The sequence below is a fragment of the Prunus mume genome, linkage group LG5 (assembly GCF_029339155.1).
Source record: "Prunus mume cultivar Tortuosa linkage group LG5, ASM2933915v1, whole genome shotgun sequence".
Taxonomy (NCBI): Eukaryota; Viridiplantae; Streptophyta; class Magnoliopsida; order Rosales; family Rosaceae; genus Prunus; species Prunus mume.
In genome coordinates this window covers 23504316-23523516 of record NC_142702.1, presented here as the reverse complement: position 1 = coordinate 23523516, position 19201 = coordinate 23504316, and the positions used below count along the sequence as shown (strand labels likewise).

Sequence of the window (19201 nt, the reverse complement as noted above, 5' to 3'; positions counted from 1 at the left end):
GGGGTCCACCATATGACACGACAAAAATTCCAATTCCAAACCATGAAAGGAGAAGAAGCAAAGCAGCAATCAGAAAGCCGAAGACCTTGAAGTCAATTCCGTACAATTCTGTTGTTTTTAATCTTTCTGAAAGAAAAACCAAAACCAAATTCTGTCACAGCAACTCAACACTTGACAGAAACATACACAGACAGTTCAATTAATCCAATCAAAAAATTGTAACATTCTCACTTCATGAAATGAGAGAGAGATGATCGTCATCAGCAGAGCAGCAGAAGACGACTTGTCAGTGCCAGTGGGGTTCAGATTTCATCCCACAGATGAAGAACTGGTGACCCACTACTTGAAGAAGAAGCTGAAGGGCATGGATTCCCATGTCAGCAACATCATCCGAGAAATTGATATCTTAAAGTTCGAGCCTTGGGATTTACCTAGTAATTATCAACAAATCCCAGTTCTTAAAGTTTTTTCCTTACCTCACTTTTCATTTGCATTTCAATCAATCTGGAAGTCTCTATATGCAATTGGGTCCAATCCAAATGTTGTGTTCTTACTTTTTTACCAAATCCCAGTTCTTGAATTCATTTTTTTGACAATTATTAATTTGCATTTCAATGAGTCTGAAACTTTGCATACGCAATTGGGTCAAATCCAAATGTTGTGTTTTATGTTTATGCAGAGAGTTCGTTGCTGAAGTCGGATGATGAGAATTGGTTCTTCTTCAGTCGACCAGAGTACAACAAGCACAAAAAAAACAGGACCACGCAGGAAGGCTTTTGGAAGATCACAGGCAGAGAACATGCGATCAAGGCTCGAGACAACAGAAGTGTCATTGGTAGAAAGAGGATTCTGACCTTTTACAGAGGTCGTGTTCGTAATTCCGAAAGGACCAACTGGGTCATGCATGAGTATTATATCCCTGATGACAATCCTAATGCTCAGGTCATCATTCTCTTTCCTTTTATTTTTCTTTTTAGTTTTATGGTTTTTGTTTTCCAGTCACATTAACACAATGCTCCTCTTTTACAATATGATATGCATGTTGTGCTATAGATATTATTCAGTAATAATGGATACTACTTTGCAGCTCGAAGGGGTTTCGATTTGGAAACCAATGGATGGCTCAAAATCGAAACCCCTTCAAGCCAAATTGGTTTGTTTTGTGGATTACTACTTTCATTACATAATTGGTTTTCCAACTTAATTATATGCAGAGGGACTTCGTTCTCTGTCGCTTAAAGAAAAATGTGAAAAGATCAGATGAGAATACTGATGTTGCAGCAACCTGTGATGAAGGTGAAACTCACAACGCATCTGATGTCGAAAATCAACCAGTAAATGACATGAATATGGTGAGACTCTGATTTCCTGAAAATGGGACATCCAATAAACCAACCCTAGATGCAAAGGCCATGTAGAGTGTTCACCCTGCACACGAGGGTCCTTGGTTTGATTTTCCCCTCCCCAAATTCACTGTATATATAAACTGAAAAAATAATAACCAACACTTATTTATTGTTCCAAATGCAGGAAGATACTTGGCCACAAGAAAATCTGGACTATTTTGAGCGGGCAAGGGATCTTTTGCTTGCAAGTTCCCCTAGTAATAATGATCACAATGCGTTTCAACCTGCATTTTCAGCTCATGACCAGGAGGCTAATTTTGAAGATTTCTTAAGAACACTTATTGTTGAACCACAATTTGGAGTAATCAGTGACAGAGACAGGGAACCAGTCCATCACCGGGTAAAAAAATGCTCTCGATTCGCTCCAATAGCTAGTGAACCACTCTACTTTTTTTTTGCCTGTCATTCACATTATTACAGTGTCATTCACAGTCCTTTCTAATGATACTTTTCCTATAGAAACTTAAAATCGAAATTTTGTAATGTGCTGATAGTTTGCACAGGTCAAACACTCAAAACTTTGCTTCATTTTTTGTCAGTATAGGCTTTGGAAACTTGCTCATTTTTTGGGACATATTTCTTTCAGGTTCAGAGTTTACAAATGCGTTGTGAACCACAAATACCGTATGAACTACTACAATGTGGTTCGAGCCAGTCCAGACGAGATACAGATGTTATACTTCATAACCGGTTATCCAGACAGGCTTCTTCCTCTGTCAATGTAGCATCCAAACCTGGTACATATCAAAGAGAACACATACCACAACAGCAATCAGGTCCCATCATTGTCTTTAGGGATACTTCCGCTGACGAATATTATACAAGGGAAAAAACACGCAGAATAACATATCCACCAGAAAAGGTGAGAGAACCAAAACTTCAGGACAGAGAACATGAAGAAAGGCTTTTTTTTTTCTCTCCAAACTAGATATATGTTCTTATATTGAAGCTTTGCAAAGGTTATTTCCTCAACTCAGTTTGGTTTCCTTTTGCAGCCCAAAGAACCTGAAAAACCTAAACCTGCAGCAGAAAAGGTGAGAGAACCAAAACTGAAGCACAGAGAACACGAAGAAAGCCTTTTTTTTTTCTTTTTTTTCCCTTCTCTACACTGGATATATGCTTTTATATTGAAGCTTTGTAGAGGCTATTTCCTCAACTTAGTTTGGTTTCCTTTTGCAGCCCAAAGTACCTCCATATCCTCGAACTGCCGCTGATTTTCCCCAGAAGCAGATCTCTATAACAAATTCTAGCATAGACAAGAAGGTGCCTCAAGGCAGTATGGAGCAGACACAGAATAGAACAACCCCCAGAAATTGGAAGGGTTCCTTCATTACCTGGCAAACATCCCCGTTGACAAGCCCCCCATCAGTCTACATTTTCAACACGGTTCTAGGCGCGATTTTGTTCTTGTTTTGTGTCCGGGAAGTAGTTTTATATGGGGAGTGGTGCTAAACTCACTCACCAGAAAATAGTTCATTCTTGTTCTCTATGTTCTGTTACACATTGAGTAATGCCAGTCTTACTAGGTACTTGTTGTTTGGTATAAAAATATGCGCTAATCTCAGCCATGGCGATGGCTTTGCAGTGATGAAATGTTCATATATGCATATAGAGATTAACAGTCTTTCTTTCTACTGACCAGATGTAAGGATGTATTGAGGTCTTGAATTGTGTTGCTGGAGTTTCGAATATAGCAGTGTTTGCGTTATTAAGGTCTTGAATTGTTGTTTGGAACCTTCAATTGTTGAAGTTCAAAAATAAAAAAGACGAAATGGGGTGAGAGAGAGGCTCGAACTCTCAACCTCAGGATTACTCACTTTCCACGCTATGAGACCTACGCGTTAGCCAACTGCGCCGCCTTCCTGGGTGAAATGTTCAGGCAGGGGGTGGGGTTCTGCGGAGGGGTGTTTGATTCTTGATGGGACATTTTTATTATTATTTATTTTTAATCTTTTTTTTCAAAGACCTAGAGAGGTAATAACATATTAAACTCACACACACTACACAAATGTTAAGATTCAAACCCAGAGAAGTAATAACATATTACATGGAGGAGCAATTACTCTAGACCACTACACTAGTGAGTCCTTTGCAAAGAAGTTGCAAGAAATGCTAATTATGAATACGCACTTGTTATTTCCTCACGATTCCAGTCTCTCTATAGTAAGATTGCATCAGGTATTCAAAATTTCCATGAAGTTCAACTTTTGTGCATATCATGCTGTATGGCTGCATTAGGAATCACACTAACCTTCATATCTTGTAACTTTTGAATAGGTTTACAAAATTTTGCAATTTGTGGAATCTTATCAGAATGAAAACAAACTAAACCCCATGCCCATCATACTCTGTGGGTGAGTCTCCTGTCTTGTCTTTCTTAGTTAATTAATGTTCCATGACAAAAGATTTCTTAGTTAATGAAATGGGGTTATCTCTGGTTGTATTCTTTTGTGTAGAATGCTCATTCTTATATTTGTATTCTTTTGGGTAATGCTCGCTGCAGTGACTGGAATGGAAGTAAGCGTGGCCATGTGTACAAATTCCTTAGATCTCAGGGGTTTGTATCAACATATAATACTGCTCATCAATATACTGATGCAGATGCTCACAAGGTTGGTGGTTTTTGGATTTCAATTTTTAAGTCAGTGATTTACTTGGCTGCCGCAATGCTCATCATTTGTATTAACTGAATATTTGTATTTTATATCCTACAGTGGGTTAGCCACCGCAATCATAGGGGAAACATCTGTGGTGTCGACTTCATTTGGCTTTGTAATCCCAATAAGTCATGTAAACCACTGAAGACTAGTTGGTGTGAAGCTGTTTTTGGTATATTAAGGGTGAGCAATTCATTGACCATTTTATATATTAATTCCTTTAAAATCGTCCATTCACCTTTTCTCTACCTACTTCTAATTCCTTGCCACAAAAAGGAGAGAACTCCTAGTTCATGTCAGATATGTAGTGCATATAAGCTCTGTTTGAAAAACTTCCAAAATGATGCATTCTATATTATAGTGCATGCAAGCTCTGGTTAATTGTGTAGACAGTTTCCACATCCTATGCTGATTATCTTTTTCTTTTTTTCCTTGTGGGGTTTCCAGAGCCAGCTCTGAAAAGCTTCAATGGCTGAAAATGATGCATTTTCCTTTTTGAAGGGTGATAGCAATGGTGATTTTATTACATCCTCTGCTTTCTGTGAAGCACTCCATCAGGTTCGTTCTATTAGCCAATAAACTAAATAAAGTTCAAATGGAAACATAAGACTTTCTCATATAGGCATTTTGCAGGTTAATTTAATTGGTCAACCTTTGGGACTGGGTTTCCAGGAGACAAGGGATCTCTGGATCCAAGCAGATGTTGATGCAAACGGTGTTCTTGATTATGAAGAATTTAAGGTACCTTGCATGCATAAATTGTGGGATATTGTTTTCATATATTTTCAGTTTTGAACTTGCATTAGCATTGCCCTTATGTAATAGTCATTCCAAAGTATTATTATTAACACCTTGTTGTGCCTAAAACGATTGACATTGCAGAATAGGATCTGGATATCTACAGTGTCAGAAGAAAAGGAAAACTTTAATGGAAGTAGAGAGGAGTCCATATGAGGCACACAGGACGCCCTTGGATTCGACGTGAAGAACGCAGTTGTGTACCCCGTGAGGCGGAAAAGGGAATATGGCCTGAAGATTATACTCTTTCTGATCATGCCCGACTCTCCGTTGTACTCTTACCAGAAAGGATGTGGTGTTCTCAGTCATAAACCATACTTAAATTGTTGATAAACATATAGTAGAGCAGAGAGGAAAATTGCATATCTGTAGGGAATGGGTATAGCCAACAGAGAGACGTCCCTTCTGGACTACTTGTGTTTGTGAATTCAATTTTCTGGAAGTATGGCTGGGAAAGAGAGAAAATAGCATTTTAGATTTGGGTATTTTCTGTATGATATTCTTCATTCTCGCAACTGTTAGGAGCTGGAACATGTGTGCTGCTGTCAGCTGTAACGTGTTATGATTACCAGAAACAACTGGATTTTTGAAATCCTAAGTATGACTTGATTATGTGATTAATTTTTGACTTGTTGCTTCAAAATCATAGCAAGCGACAGGACAAAAACTAATAGCAGCATAGGAAGGAACTATGGTATATAACAGGCAATCGTTTGTAGAAGATCACAAGGGATGTGTATGCTGGATGATACATTTCAAGTACTTAATCAAGAAGAAACTCTGACCTTACATTATTAGTGGGGACACAAGAAAAAAATGATGGACCCACAATCACATAAAAAATGCAGGCTCATGTTTGCTTTTTTTTTGGCCCAAGAGCAGTCTAAATTTGGAAGACGCCAATCCTAATTCTGATAAAGTAAAATTACAATGGTTGCATCAAAGAATCATGCAATCTAAGAGGATTAGGTATGCCAATCCTAGTTTTAGTAAAATCATAGAACATTTTCTAATTACACTGCTCATTTAAATAGAATCTATCTAGAAAATGGTCTCATATTTCAGTAAAAGATGTGATTAGAAAAGAAAAAAAATATATATATATATATATATATTGGCACCCAGAAAGAGGTACAAAACTAAGGGTGTCACGATCACATTATTACGTAATGTTATTAGATTTAATTTGGATGATTGACAAGATTATTATATGATGGACTTAGGTCATACGTACAAGATTGTTGTATACATGCATAACATGAGTGTATTAGCAGTATCAATGTCACGGTCATACTAAAGAATTGCTTCATGATAGGGAAAGCTTATTGTGAGCGGAGCGCGTGCGTGGGGTCTACCATATACCACGACACAAATTCCGAAGACATGTAAGCCACGGAAGCAAAGCAGTACGCAGGAAGCCAAAGACTTGGAAGTCAATTCCGTACTGTTCTGTTGTTTTTAATCATTAGAAAAGAAAAACCAACGCATTAATCTCAAAACACTTGACAGAAACATATAGATTGTTGAATTAATCAAATCAAAAGATCGTAGCATTCTCTCTTCATAAAGGACAGACAGAGAGATGATCAGATTCGGCAGAGCAGCAGCAGAAGAAGGTGACTTGTCACTGCCAGTGGGGTTCAGATTTCGTCCCACAGATGAAGAGCTGGTGGACTACTATTTGAAGAATAAGGTGCAGGGCATGGATTTCCATGCCGAAGGCATCATTGATGAAATTGATATCCTCAAGTTCGAGCCACGGGATTTAGTTGGTAATTATCAACAATATCAGTTCTTCAATTTTCTTACTTCACTTGTAATTTGCATTTGAATCAGTCTCAAACTCATTGGGTACAATCCAAATGTTGTGTTTTATGTTATGCAGCGAAATCGTTGATGAAGCCGGACGATGAGACCGGGTTCTTCTTCAGTCAACCAGAGTACACCCCAAAAAATAAAACCAAGAGGAGCACAGAGGAAGGCTTTTGGAAGATAACGGGCAGAGAACATGACATCAGGACTCGAGACACGAGAAGAACCGTCATCGGCAAAAAGAGGATTCTGACCTTTTACATAGGTCATGGTCGCAATTCCGACAAGACCAACTGGGTTATGCATGAGTATTATATCCCTAAAGCCCATCCTAATGCCAACCAGGTCATCATTCTCTTTCTTTTTTGTACAGTATGATATACATGTTGTGCTATAGAAATTTAGTTTCGAAATCACAGATGGCTCGAAATCGAAACCCACCTACGATCCAAATTGGTTTGTTATGTAAATATGCAAAGCTTAGAGATGTCGGCTTGCGTTAGAAGTTACCTCATTTGATTTTCTATTGCCTCTGCTTTCATTACATAATTGGTTTTCCAACTTAATTATATGCAGAGGGACTTCGTTCTCTGTCACTTGAAGAAAAATGTGAAAAATTCAGATGAGATTCATACTGATGTTGCAACGACCTGTGATGAAGGTGAACCTAGTACTCGCAATGCATTTGATGTCGAAAATCAACCAAAACATGGCATGGATATTCAAGAGGTGAGACTTTAATTTCCTGACATGAGCTTCTTCATACATATATATATATATATCTGGTGAAAATGGCTTTGAGTTCAAGTGTTTATGAGCATTCACCCTGCACTCAACGGTCCTGGGTTTGATTTCCCACTACACAAACTCACTGTATACATTTGAAAAAAATAACCAACACTTATTTATTGTTCCAAATGCAGGAAGATACTCAACAACCAGAAAATCTGGACTACTTTGAGCAGGCAAAGGATCGTTGGCTTGCAAGTTCCTGTAGCAATAATGATCACAATGCGACATTTGCAGATAATGACTCGGCGTCTGAACTTGAAGAGCGCTTAAGACCGTTCAACACAAAACCATTCCATGCAGGGGTAAATAAAAAAGTTCTCGTGTAGCTATTTTAGAACACTCCAATAGCTAGTGAACCACACTATGTTTATCTGTAGGAAAATATCACTAGGAACCGCTGTAGTAATGTGAATAATGTGCCTGTCATTCACATTATTACAGTCATTTCTAATGATATTATCTTATAAATATTAAAATCAAAATTTTGTGCTGTGTTGATAGTTTGCACAGGTCAAACACTCGAAACTTTGCTTCATTTTTTGGGACATATTTTTTTCAGGAGCTGAGTTTAGAAATGCTTTATGAACTACAACATGGTTCGAGCCAGTCCATACAAGATACAGATATTATGCTTCATAACCAGTTATCCAGACAGGCTGCTTCCTCTGTCAGTGTAGCACCCAAACCTCAGACTGATCGAGTTCAATCAGAGGCTGGTATTGCTCTTAGAAAATACGGAATACGACTGCGATCAGATCGCATTGCCTTAAGGGATACTTCCGCTGACGAATATTATACAAGGGAAAAAACACGCAGAATAACATATCCACCAGAAAAGGTGAGAGTACCAAAACTTCAGGCCAGAGAACATGAAGAAAGGCCTTGTGTTTTTTTTCTCTCTAAACTAGACATATGTTCTTATATTGAAGCTTTGTAAAGGCTATTTCCTCAACTCAGTTTGGTTTCCTTTTGCAGGCCAAAGAACCTGAAAAACCTAAACCTGAGCCAGAAAAGGTGAGAGAACCAAAACTCCAGGACAGAGAACATGAAGAAAGGCTTTTTTTTTTTCTCTCTAAACTAGATACATGTTCTTATATTGAAGCTTTGTAGAGGATATTTCCTCAACTTAGTTTGGTTTCCTTTTGCAGCCCAAAGCACTTGCTTATCATCGAACTGCTGCTGATTTGGTCGAGAAGCAGATCTCTATAACAAAGTCTAGCATAGACAAGAAGGTGCCTCAAGGCAGTATGGAGCAGACACAGAATAGAACAACCCCCGGCAATTGGAAGCGTTCCTTCATTACCTGGCAAACATCCCCATTGAAAAGTCCCCCATCAGTCTACATTTTCAACACGGTTCTAGGCACAATTTTGTTCTTGTTTTGTGTCCGGGAAGTAGTTTTATATGGGGAGTGGAGCTAAACTCACTCACCAGAAAATAGTTAATTCTTGTTCTCCATATTCTGTAACACATTGAGTAATGCCAGTCTTACTGGGTACTTACTGTTTGGTATAAAAATATCCGCTAATCTCAGCCATGGCGATGGCTTTGCAGTGATGAAATGTTCATATATGCCTATAGAGATTAAGTCTTTCTTTCTACTGACCAGATGTAAGGATGTATTGAGGTCTTGAATTGTGTTGCTGGAGTTTCGAATATAGCAGTGTTTGCGTTATTGTTGTTTGGAACCTTCAATTGTTGAAGTTCAAAATAAAAAAGACGAAATGGGGTGAGAGAGAGGTTCGAACTCTCGACTGCACCACCTTCCTGCGTGAAATGTTCAGGCAGGGAGTGGGGTTCAGCGGAATTCAGCGGAGGAGTGTTTGATTCTTGATGGGACATTTTTATTATTATTATTATTTTTTAATCTTTTTTTTAAAGACCTAAAGAGGGAATAACATATTAAACTCACACACACTACACAAATGTTAAGATTCAAACTCAAAGAGATAATAACATATTATATGGAGGAGCAATTACTCCAAATCACTACACTAGTGAGTCCTTTGCAAAAAATTGCAAAGAAATGCTTATATAGACTGATTAAATTCATTAAATTAATTTAATACATGCTTATAAATGCACCGATGCAAAATACTACACATTTAACACGGATAGAGCGCCGGGGTCCATCATATGCCACCAACACAAAAATTCCAAACCCATGTAAGCACCAGAAGCAGAACCGACCTCATTAATCATTAATAAAAAAACAAGAACCGACCTCATTAATCACAAAAACCCATGTAATTGCAAAATACTTCCGTACGCTTCTGTTGTTTTTAATCATTAAAAAACAAGAACCGACCTCATTAATCACAAAAACCCAGCATTCCAATTTCCCAATTGTCTCTCACTCACTCTCACAGCAACTCAACACTTGGCAGAAACATACAGATCAATTAATCAAATTGTACCATTCTCTCTTCATAAAGTAAAGGGACAGAGAGATGGCCAGACTCAGCAGAGCAGCAGAAGAAGAAGAAGGTGACTTGTCAGTGCCGGTGGGGTTCAGATTTCGGCCCACAGATGAAGAGCTGGTGAACTACTATTTGAAGAATAAGCTGGAGGGCATGGATTCCCATGCCGAAAACATCATTGATGAAATTGATATCCTCAAGTTAGAGCCTTGGGATTTACCTGGTAACTACAGCAATCCCAGTTCTTAAATTTTCGTTCTTTTTCTTACTTCATTTGTAATTTGCATTTCAATCAGTCTGAAACTCTTTACACGCAAGTGGGTCCAATCCAAATGTTATGCTTTTACTCATCTACCAATACCAGTTCTTGATTTTTCTTTTTTTTTTACTTTTTCAATTTGCATTTCAATGAGTCTGAAGCTCTGTCTATGCAATTGGGTCCAATTAAAATGTTTATGCAGACAAATCGTTGATAAAGTCGGACGATGAGAATTGGTTCTTCTTCTACAAATACAAAAAAGGGAGTAGGGCCACAAAGGAAGGCTTTTGGAAGATCACAAGCAAAGATCGTGTGATCAAGGCCCGAGACAACAGAACTGTCATCGCCAAAAAGAGGATTCTGACCTTTTACATAGGTCGTGTTCGTAAGTCCACGAAGACCAACTGGGTCATTCATGAGTATTATATCCCTGATGATGCCCATCCCAATGCTAATAAGCAGGTCATCATTTTCTCTTTCTTTTTCTATCTTTTTTTTTATTTTGTTTCTTTTCCTTTTTATGGTTTTTGTTTTCCAGCACCAATAACACAATGCTGCTCTTTACAACATGATATACATGTTGTGCTATAGAAATTTAGTCATAATGAATTACTAATTTGCAGCTCGAAGGGGTTTCGAATTTGAAATCAATGAATGGCTCAAGGTTCAAAGTGGAAACCCCTTCGAGCCAATTTGGTTTGTTTTGTAAATATGCAAAACTTGGAGACGTCCGCTTGCGTTGGAACCTCATTTGATTTTCTATTGCCTCTACTTTCATTACATAATTGGTTTTCCAACTTAATTATATGCAGAGGGACTTCGTTCTTTGTCACTTAAAGAAAAATGTGAAAAAATCAGATGAGAATACTGATGTTGCAACAACCTGTGATGAAGGTGAAACTAGTACTCACAATGCATCTGATTTCGAAAATCTACCAGTACATGGCATGGTGAGTCTAGAGGTGAGAGTCGCGAGACTTTAATTTCCTGATATGAGCTTCTTCATATATATATATCTGGTGCAAAAGAAACATGTCTAATAAATCAACACTTGCTATCAAGGGCTTGTAGCTAAAGTGATTATGAGCGGTCACCCTGTATACATAAAAATATATAATAAAAATAACCAACATTTATTTTATAGTTCCAAATGCAGGAAGATATTCACCCACGAGAAAATCTGGACTATTTTGAGCGTACAAGGGATCGTTGGCTTGCAAATTCCCATCGTAATAATGATCACAATGCGTTTCAATTTGACTTTGAAGCAAATGACCCCGAGGCCGAAGAGTTTGCCAGATCGCTTCTTATTGATCCACAATTTGACACAGACACAGACACAGAACCAATCTATGTAAGGGTAAAAAAACAAGTTCTGGAGTAGCTATTGAAGAACACTCTAAGAGCTAGTGAACCACACTATGTTTATCTGTAGGAAAATATCACAAGGAAAGGCTGTAGTAATGTGAATAATGTGCCTGTCATTCACATTATTACAGTCCTTTCTAATGATATTGTCCTATAGATATTAAAATCAAAATTTTGTACTGTGTTGATAGTTTGCACAGGTCAAACGCTCGAAACTTTGCTTCATTTTTTGTTAGTATAGGCTTTGGAAACTCGCTCATTTTTTGGGACATTTTTTTCAGGTGCAAAGTCCAGAGCGTTGTGAACCACAAATGTTTTTTGAACCACAATATGTTTCGAGCCAGTCCAGACGAGATACAGATGTTATGTTTCGTAACCTGTTATCCAGACAGGCTTCTTCCTCTGTCAATGTAGCACCTCAACCTCAGACGTCTGAGCTTCAACTACAGTCTGGCACATCGGAAAGAACACATAGACCACAACCAAAATCCATTAATGTCTTAAGGGATACTTCCGCTGTCAATGTAGATGCATTAACCTTTTCTGTTAATTGTATACAATTAGCGACTGATGACGAATATTATACAAAGGAAAGAACACGAAGAAGAACACATCCACCAGTAGGCAAATTGAGAGAAATAAAACTACAGCAAAGCAAGGTGAGAGAAGTAAAAACTGCTGGACAGAGAACATGAAGAAAGTCTTTTTTTTTTCTTCTTTTTTTCTCTACAGTAGTTATATATATGCCCTTCTATTGAAGCTTTGTAAAGGCTATTTCCTTAACGCAGTTTGGTTTCCTTTTTGCAGGCCAAAGAACCTGAAGAACGTAGAACTTCTGTTGATTTGCCCCAGAAGCAGATCTCTATAACAAAGTCTGGCATAGACGGGAAGGTAGCTCAAGGCAAAAAGACAGAAAAGGATGTGGAGCAGACACAGAATAGAACAACCCCCAGCAATTGGAAGGGCTCCTTCATTACCTGGCAAACATTCCCATTGACAAGTCCCCCATCAGTCTACATTTGCAACACGGTTCTAGGCTCGATTTTGTTCTATTTTTGTCTCCGGGAAGTAGTTTTATATGGGAAGTGGTGCTAAACTCACTGACCAAGAAATAGTTCATTCTTGTTCTCTATATTGTACAACACATTGAGTAATGCCAGTCTTACTGGCTACTTTCCGTTTGCTATAGAAGTATGGGCTAATGTCAGCCATGGCCTTGCAGTGACAAAATGTTGATATATAGTATATAGAGATTAACAGTCTTTCGTCCTACTGACCAAGATGTAAGGATGTATGGCTGGTGGCTATTGGAGTTTCAAATATAAGTATTGTTTGCGTTATTGAAGTCTGAAATTGTTTGGAAGTTAGAACCTTTAATTATTGAAGTCGCAAATTTTTTTACAAAAAGAGAAAAATGAAATGGGGTGAGAGAGGCTCGAACTCTCGACCTCAGGATAACTCAACTTTCAAGCTATGAGACCTACGCGCTAGCCAACTGCGCCACCACCCCTTGTTGTCTACTGCTTGCTTTTTTACAATTTTATAACAAAGCTAAATACGGTGAAAGCATTGGGCTTATGGGTTAGAGTACATTTCCCAAGTTTTATGTCGCTCTAAATGGGTCATTGCAATCCTATTGTACAGGAGATGAGGCCCAAAACCCAGAATTAAAAAACATCCAAAAGAAATTACAGCTTAAGTTTAAATCCCATAGCTACCCACCACCTCAAAAACTTGGCTTGGTGGTTGCACCTATGTGGTTAATGGCACAATGCTCAGCAGCATAGCATGAGCACGAGAATTATATAGTGAGGCCTCATATATAGGTGAGACTCTATCATGGTTGGATTAAATTGGTTAACCTGATCTTACGGTTAAGAGATAGGACCTCACTTAAGGGCATATATAAGGCCCTTACTATAGAATGACTCAGCATGAACATATATATATCAGATTCCAGATCCATCTAAGGGTTGTGCCGAATCCTTTCTAGCGGTCCAAACGGTATGAAAGAGAGCTGCATTACCATTGAAATTTGGAGCATAAAGAAAAAAGTAAGGCTTCCTAGACACGGTTTGATTATATCATAAACCGTCTTTAACATAATAGTTTCAATGTGATCAATAATATAATTCATATCATACAGTTTTGAATCACCCCATTTATGAATACTTTTATTGTGAAATTCAGAGTGTGGTCCTATCTTTATTAATTACGTGGAAGTACATAATTAAAAGTTAGATAATCTGATTCTCTCAAAAAAAATAAAAATAAAAGTTAGATGATTTGATTTATTAGAAACGTACAGTAGCAACTGGAAAGTGGGGAATATATAAAGAGGGAAAAGAAAAAAACAAATGTAAATGATGGTACTTTATTTGGTCTGATAATTTGAAGAAGACTACCTGGTGAGGAAGTTCATGAAAGATTACTTGGGGAGAAAGTCTTAAAAGCCTATTGGACATCACCATTTTCCAATCACAAAATTCTGAAATATTTTTCATAAATAGAGAGAGAGAGAGAGAGAGAGAGAGAGAAATGCATCCCTCATCCACAAATACACAATCACATCAAAATCAAAACCTTTATCAGTTGGCAGTGCCAAAATTTTTTTTTTTTTTTTTTGGATTTTTGTTTATAGGATGAATGGAAAAGAGCAGACTCCAAATTAGTACTTGAAATGCAAAAAAACTGATCAAAGATGGATCAAGATTCAAGATGAAAAATCAGCCAATCCCAATGGAATGTGGAAAAGGTGAGGAAATGGAAATGACATTTCCGTAGTGAAATGTTCGTTTTGCAGTTTCATGCTTTTCCACATTTCTGCCTGTTTTGGTTGGTTAACAAAATGTACTTTATGCACTTTAAAGTGTATGTAAGCATGTGTGTTTGTATTCAGAAGAATCTAGAATTAAACAATCTGGAATAGTGAAAACGCCATTTGTGTACTATTGTTTCAGTGCAGGTAGAGTTAAGTTTGGTTACGAGTGCAAAACATCAAGTAGCCCATTTCTTTAAAAATAAAAAAATAAAAACTATCGATGCTAAATGCGATTTTAATTTCTTTTCAAGCACTCTCATACCTTTCTTTTTTTAATTTTTTAAATAAAAAAGATGGCAGATTGATGCTAAGTACACGATTTATATTTTTAATTTCTACGATATATGATGTTCGTGTAAGGAAAACAAATATGCTAAAAGTTAACTTGACGGTAAAACTGACAGAGGAACCAATGATGTAAGAAATCATAATAAGAGTTGTTTTTGACAATTTTTAAGAGGTAGAGACCACGTTTGTAAATTGTAATTATCTCCTTAAATTTATTCTTATTCTGTTTAAATTTTGATGTGGAATTCACTGTAGGAAAAGGACCCCTAACAGATTTTGACTCGAGGGAGATTCCAAAATGCACAGTATTCTTAGAGTTGAACTTCCAAAGGCGGTTGATGAAAAAACAAAAAGAAAAAAAAAACGCGTGTCGAGTCAGCAACACTTGTATAAGAAGTTCAGGACTTAATTCCTTGGAGAGATTGGATGATCAAACAGTAGTGACAGTGTGACTGAGTTTGTCTATAAAATACAACTTCACTCTGCTGATGCCATTGCAGCTTCTTCTTGATTGCTTATTATATCTACAGACAGAGAGAGACACAGAGAGATGGGAAGCAAGTGCTACAGAAAAACAACAGAAGGGGATCCAGTGCCACTAGGGTTCAGATTCCATCCCACTGAAGAGGAATTAGTGGACTATTATTTGAAGAACAAGAGACAGGACAGGGATTTTAACGTTAACCACATCCCCGAGATTGATATCTGCAAGTACGACCCTTGGGAAATACCTGGTAATAATCCCTCAAGCTATCTTGTTCTGTTTGTAGTTCTTGGTACTTCAAGACATGATTTGGGTTGGTTTCAAATTTTGATATTTTGCTTTGTGTTGCATATGCAGGGCTCTTGTTCGCAGAGCAAGACTCTCCATATATGGAGTGGTTCTTCTTCAGCCGAAGGGATTACAAGTACATGAACAGCAATCGCTCCAACAGGGCCACACCGCATGGCTCCTGGAAAATCACTGGGAAGGAACGTATGATCAGGGCTCGAGGGTCCAATGCTGTCATTGGGACAAAGAGGACCATGACCTTCTATGAACGTGGTGTGCTGAAATCGAAGAAGACCAACTGGGTCATGCACGAATATAATCTCTTTGAAAGTGAAGCCAGTCCTGATCCTCAGCTGGCAGAGGTCATTCTCTTTCATCCATGCTTGATTATTTACAAAGTTTGTTACTTGGTGCTGTGTTTGGATTATGCAGCATCGAGTTTTGTCTATTGGATTAGTGTTTCATGTTTATCATAGTGGTGGAGTTTTAAATGCACAATCAGGTTGTGTTTGGTTGTGTAATGATTTTGATGTGTGCGCTCTTACAAGAATTGAAATTGATGGTAGTTGATAGCTCAATGTGGGAAGGTACTAATGATTTTGATATGGGGTCTCCAACTTATGCAGAGGGATTTTGTTCTCTATCGAATGAAGAAAAACCCCGATAAGAAGGATACTTCAGTCTTCGCTGAAGGTGAACCTAGCAGCTACAATTGGTCAAATTGTGAAGATCAAGCTGCACATGTGACTCCAGAGGTGAGAATGAGCTTGCTCTTTTTCTTTTGAACATTTTTCTTATGAAACACAAGAATTTTGCGGATTTTAACTCTTTTGTGCACTTTAGTCACAGGATCACAGCCCCTCCACACTGCAATCACCAGCATACATAGAGCTGGGAGATGTTCTGCAAGTTAATGGCTTCAATGGAGATTGTAATGATATGCAATCACCATTTGGAGATAATGACTACTCAGTTACCCATAAGAATGATTTTTCAACATTTGATGAAGTCGCATATGATATGTCTCAAGAGGTTAGTATAAACATGCTTTTTGATGTTTTGATATGAATTTAATATAAGGCAAAATATTATCTCGAAACTTGATCTACATGTTCTTAATCCAGCTATATGCTCAGCAAGATAAAAACAGCTATATGCTCATGCCTCAGTCACCAACATTCAGGAATCTAGAAGATTTTACGTATATTAATGCCTCTGATTTTGGAAATCAAACTGCAAATAATATGGTTCTAGAGGTGAACCCAAACATACTTCTTGGCATTTATGATACTAACTTCTTAGTATGGAGTACAAGAAGTATAAATTAACTTACGCTTGCTTGTGTGATTCTTAATCCAGCAGGCACAGGATTACCACTCTTTCACTCTGCCGTCACCAATATACAGCGAACTGGGAAGTGTCCCTCATGATGATGTCTATAATAATGAATGGCAATCTGCATATGCTAATTTTGAAAATCAAACTACAGATGAAAGGATTTCGGAGGTAGAATGAGCATGCTCTTTGAACGTTTTGTTATATGAACTTCTTATTATGGATTTATCCAAACTTAACTGCTTACTTGTTTATAATTCTTAATATAGGAATGTCCTCAGCCAAAAGAGAATCTGAGATCAATCTTATCTGCATCTCAGCTAGCGGATTACACATCGCAGTCGCTAATGAACACGTAAGTGGGAAATGTTTTGCATGACTATAACTACATTGAATGCATTGAGTTTTAATCCCAGAAAGTTCTTGAATAAATTTATTGTTAACTAGAATTATTACTTCCATGAAAACAGAGAAGAATATCAAACGAGGCATTGTGAAATAGGCATAGAAGGGGCAGCTGGGATGAATTGGGAGGGTTCATTCTTTAATTTTCACCTGAAGCCGTAGATCGAAGTCCTCTATGGAATAATATTCGCACCAAGTTGTAGTTCTAGCCTTAGAGCAATGCTTTTGTTCTGCAGTCGCTATTCTGGAAATGGCGCATTGTAAGAGCTGCTCTACATGACTGCTGGAATCTCAGTCTATGCATATGTATTAGTATTAAAACAAATGTTGTATCCATTTTTCTTTTCAATACTATCCTTTTGAGTATTGTATTGTGTATGCCACAATGTTCCTTATATTTGTACCCACAATGTTCTCTTCTTATTTTGGCAGTCCTTAACTTCAATTCCAAATGGTGCATAAAAATCTTCACTCATTTTCCTTTGGGTTGTAACAAGAGAACTTCAAAATATATTATAACCTTTGGATTACAAGACAATGATATATATTTATTGGAGTTATTTTTTCGTTTGAAATTGGCTCTAGACAAAAGTGTTATTAACATTATCATTGAACTAAGCTCATGCTGTTCATCTTGTTCAGCATATTGATTCCTCATGTTTACACCGCCTTATTGGTCTGCTGTAGGATTAGTTTGGTCTCATTAGCCAATTTGAGAATTATATATGTGCTGTAGTGAAATGGTGCATGACATTTTAGTAATCAAATTAATTTGGATTCTGATTCAAGAAAATTAGTAAACAATAACAATGGGAATCAATCCCATTCCTTTGCTAATTTCATATGTTTAGTAAACAGTTTAATGAGAATGATTCTTCCCATACCGATTCAGCAATTCTCTGATTCCTAAATTCTCTGATTCCTTACTTTCTCCATTACTAATACGTTAACATGCCCTAAGATGATCTAGGTTCCTTTTCTTCCTATTGTACTCTTCTTCTTTTTTGGTCGGAAACTAAACCCATCAGTGCATAATGTGCATTACTTCAAAGAAGGATCATATAAACATAGAACAAGGACCCGAACCACAAAAGGATTACTTCAAAGAAGGATCAGAGAAGCATTGAACAAGGGCCCAAGCCACAAAAGGAAATGGAAGGGTGCCCATCCGTAGAATTCTATAGTGAGGGCCATATATAAGGTCCTTAGATGATGCCTTATCTCTTAGTCATTGGATCAAATTAGTTAATTTGATCCAATAGTAAAGAGATAGACAATTTTATCCAACAGTTAAGAGATAGGGTTTCATCTAAAGGCCTTATAAATAAGGACCTCATTATAGAATGACTCGTGCCCATCCAGCCACAATAAGAATTCTATAGTGAGGGCCTTATATATGACCCTTAGGTGAGACCAAATCTTTTAATCGTTGGATCAAATTGGTTTGTCATTTGATCAAATTAATTAGCCTGATAGAACGATTAAGAGATATGACCTCACATAAAAACCATATGTAAGGCCCTCACTATAGAATCCCAGCCACAAAGCAAAAGAAAAACAGAAAGCCAAATAAGAGTTATATGTGGGCTCTAATTGGGTCATTGGTATCTTATTGTACTAGATAAAAGGCCACAACCCATCTCAAAATCTTGGCTTGGTAGCTGGTGAGTCATTCTGTAGTGAGGAACTTACATATGGCTCTTAAGTAAGGTCCTTTCTCTTAACCTTTGGATTGGACTAACCAATTTGATCCAACGGTTAAGAGATATGATCTCACTACTTAAGGGCCATATATAAGTTCCTCACTATAGAATTCTTGGAAAGCTGGTACCTGCATAAACATATATCATATTCTAGATCCTTCTAAGGGTTATGCCCCATCCTTTTCAGTGGTCCAAATGGTTTGAATAAGAGCTGCACTTCCATTGAAAATTGGTGCATAAGGAAAAAAAAGTAAGGCTTCATAGAGGCAGTTTGATTCTATTGTCAACCATGATGTAATTAATTATGTGGTCTATAATGGTGCAGAATCGCCCATTTTAAAAACTACCCTTTCGCAGGTGAAATT

General features: G+C 37.5%; 5 protein-coding genes and 1 non-coding gene across 15 annotated transcripts; 5 read left to right on the top strand and 1 right to left on the bottom strand.

The window, feature by feature from the left end:
• The first annotated feature begins 49 nt into the window (after positions 1-49).
• On the top strand, positions 50-3114 carry LOC103342335 (uncharacterized). 2 transcript variants are annotated; one of them, XM_089052943.1, is made up of 7 exons: positions 50-434; positions 680-942; positions 1215-1334; positions 1531-1746; positions 1993-2268; positions 2402-2440; positions 2586-3114. In XM_089052943.1, the coding sequence occupies exons 1-7, from the start codon at positions 251-253 to the stop codon at positions 2856-2858; spliced, it is 1371 nt and encodes a 456-aa protein (XP_088909069.1). In that variant the 5' UTR covers positions 50-250; the 3' UTR covers positions 2859-3114. The 2 variants fall into 2 exon arrangements, with proteins under 2 accessions (XP_088909069.1, XP_008244176.2); XM_008245954.3 differs by having other exon boundaries at positions 54-434; positions 1215-1352.
• A 145-nt stretch (positions 3115-3259) lies between these two features.
• Positions 3260-5482, top strand: LOC103342385 (putative calcium-binding protein At1g02270). Its single transcript, XM_089052950.1, has 7 exons — positions 3260-3584; positions 3684-3760; positions 3910-4018; positions 4121-4246; positions 4565-4621; positions 4697-4804; positions 4946-5482. The coding sequence occupies exons 1-7, from the start codon at positions 3516-3518 to the stop codon at positions 5015-5017; spliced, it is 618 nt and encodes a 205-aa protein (XP_088909076.1). The 5' UTR covers positions 3260-3515; the 3' UTR covers positions 5018-5482.
• An 842-nt stretch (positions 5483-6324) lies between these two features.
• Positions 6325-9140, top strand: LOC103342334 (uncharacterized). Its single transcript, XM_008245953.2, has 7 exons — positions 6325-6633; positions 6747-7018; positions 7250-7402; positions 7597-7767; positions 8025-8303; positions 8441-8479; positions 8614-9140. The coding sequence occupies exons 1-7, from the start codon at positions 6444-6446 to the stop codon at positions 8884-8886; spliced, it is 1377 nt and encodes a 458-aa protein (XP_008244175.2). The 5' UTR covers positions 6325-6443; the 3' UTR covers positions 8887-9140.
• Positions 9141-9711: 571 nt separating this feature from the next.
• On the top strand, positions 9712-12857 carry LOC103342337 (uncharacterized). Of its 6 annotated transcripts, none has more exons than XM_089052942.1 (6): positions 9712-10108; positions 10347-10606; positions 10957-11094; positions 11301-11504; positions 11794-12171; positions 12320-12857. In XM_089052942.1, exons 1-6 carry the CDS (start codon positions 9916-9918, stop codon positions 12605-12607), a joined length of 1461 nt encoding a protein of 486 aa, XP_088909068.1. In that variant the 5' UTR covers positions 9712-9915; the 3' UTR covers positions 12608-12857. The 6 variants fall into 6 exon arrangements, with proteins under 6 accessions (XP_088909068.1, XP_088909066.1, XP_088909067.1 ...); XM_089052940.1 differs by having other exon boundaries at positions 11289-11504; XM_089052941.1 differs by having other exon boundaries at positions 10957-11106.
• A 75-nt stretch (positions 12858-12932) lies between these two features.
• Positions 12933-13022, bottom strand: TRNAM-CAU (transfer RNA methionine (anticodon CAU)). Its single transcript is given in 2 exon segments — positions 12933-12968; positions 12985-13022. It is a non-coding gene; the product is annotated as a tRNA-Met (tRNA).
• A 2040-nt stretch (positions 13023-15062) lies between these two features.
• LOC103342338 (NAC domain-containing protein 71-like) lies at positions 15063-17554 on the top strand. Of its 4 annotated transcripts, none has more exons than XM_016796762.2 (8): positions 15063-15355; positions 15463-15755; positions 16020-16148; positions 16243-16425; positions 16518-16649; positions 16753-16899; positions 16998-17083; positions 17199-17554. In XM_016796762.2, the coding sequence occupies exons 1-8, from the start codon at positions 15172-15174 to the stop codon at positions 17293-17295; spliced, it is 1251 nt and encodes a 416-aa protein (XP_016652248.2). In that variant the 5' UTR covers positions 15063-15171; the 3' UTR covers positions 17296-17554. The 4 variants fall into 4 exon arrangements, with proteins under 4 accessions (XP_016652248.2, XP_016652249.2, XP_016652247.2 ...); XM_016796761.2 differs by having other exon boundaries at positions 15064-15355; positions 16237-16425; positions 16756-16899; XM_008245959.3 differs by having other exon boundaries at positions 15065-15355; positions 16237-16425.
• Positions 17555-19201: the final 1647 nt, after the last annotated feature.

What these genes read in the sequence shown, in the direction of transcription:
- LOC103342334 (XM_008245953.2), top strand. Translation starts at nt 6,444, where the DNA reads ATGATCAGATTCGGCAGAGCAGCAGCAGAAGAAGGTGACTTGTCACTG. An exon ending in CAAAACCATTCCATGCAGGG is followed by an intron (nt 7,768 to 8,024) that starts GTAAATAAAAAA and finishes TATTTTTTTCAG; the next exon opens with GAGCTGAGTTTAGAAATGCT. An exon ending in CTAAACCTGAGCCAGAAAAG is followed by an intron (nt 8,480 to 8,613) that starts GTGAGAGAACCA and finishes TTCCTTTTGCAG; the next exon opens with CCCAAAGCACTTGCTTATCA.
- LOC103342338 (XM_008245959.3), top strand. Translation starts at nt 15,172, where the DNA reads ATGGGAAGCAAGTGCTACAGAAAAACAACAGAAGGGGATCCAGTGCCA. An exon ending in CGACCCTTGGGAAATACCTG is followed by an intron (nt 15,356 to 15,462) that starts GTAATAATCCCT and finishes TTGCATATGCAG; the next exon opens with GGCTCTTGTTCGCAGAGCAA. An exon ending in CAAATAATATGGTTCTAGAG is followed by an intron (nt 16,650 to 16,752) that starts GTGAACCCAAAC and finishes TTCTTAATCCAG; the next exon opens with CAGGCACAGGATTACCACTC.
- LOC103342337 (XM_089052939.1), top strand. Translation starts at nt 9,916, where the DNA reads ATGGCCAGACTCAGCAGAGCAGCAGAAGAAGAAGAAGGTGACTTGTCA. An exon ending in CAGAACCAATCTATGTAAGG is followed by an intron (nt 11,505 to 11,793) that starts GTAAAAAAACAA and finishes CATTTTTTTCAG; the next exon opens with GTGCAAAGTCCAGAGCGTTG. An exon ending in TAAAACTACAGCAAAGCAAG is followed by an intron (nt 12,172 to 12,319) that starts GTGAGAGAAGTA and finishes TCCTTTTTGCAG; the next exon opens with GCCAAAGAACCTGAAGAACG.
- LOC103342335 (XM_008245954.3), top strand. Translation starts at nt 251, where the DNA reads ATGATCGTCATCAGCAGAGCAGCAGAAGACGACTTGTCAGTGCCAGTG. An exon ending in ATGACAATCCTAATGCTCAG is followed by an intron (nt 943 to 1,214) that starts GTCATCATTCTC and finishes AATTATATGCAG; the next exon opens with AGGGACTTCGTTCTCTGTCG. An exon ending in CTAAACCTGCAGCAGAAAAG is followed by an intron (nt 2,441 to 2,585) that starts GTGAGAGAACCA and finishes TTCCTTTTGCAG; the next exon opens with CCCAAAGTACCTCCATATCC.
- LOC103342385 (XM_089052950.1), top strand. Translation starts at nt 3,516, where the DNA reads ATGCTAATTATGAATACGCACTTGTTATTTCCTCACGATTCCAGTCTC. An exon ending in CTGATGCAGATGCTCACAAG is followed by an intron (nt 4,019 to 4,120) that starts GTTGGTGGTTTT and finishes TATATCCTACAG; the next exon opens with TGGGTTAGCCACCGCAATCA. An exon ending in CTGTTTTTGGTATATTAAGG is followed by an intron (nt 4,247 to 4,564) that starts GTGAGCAATTCA and finishes TCCTTTTTGAAG; the next exon opens with GGTGATAGCAATGGTGATTT.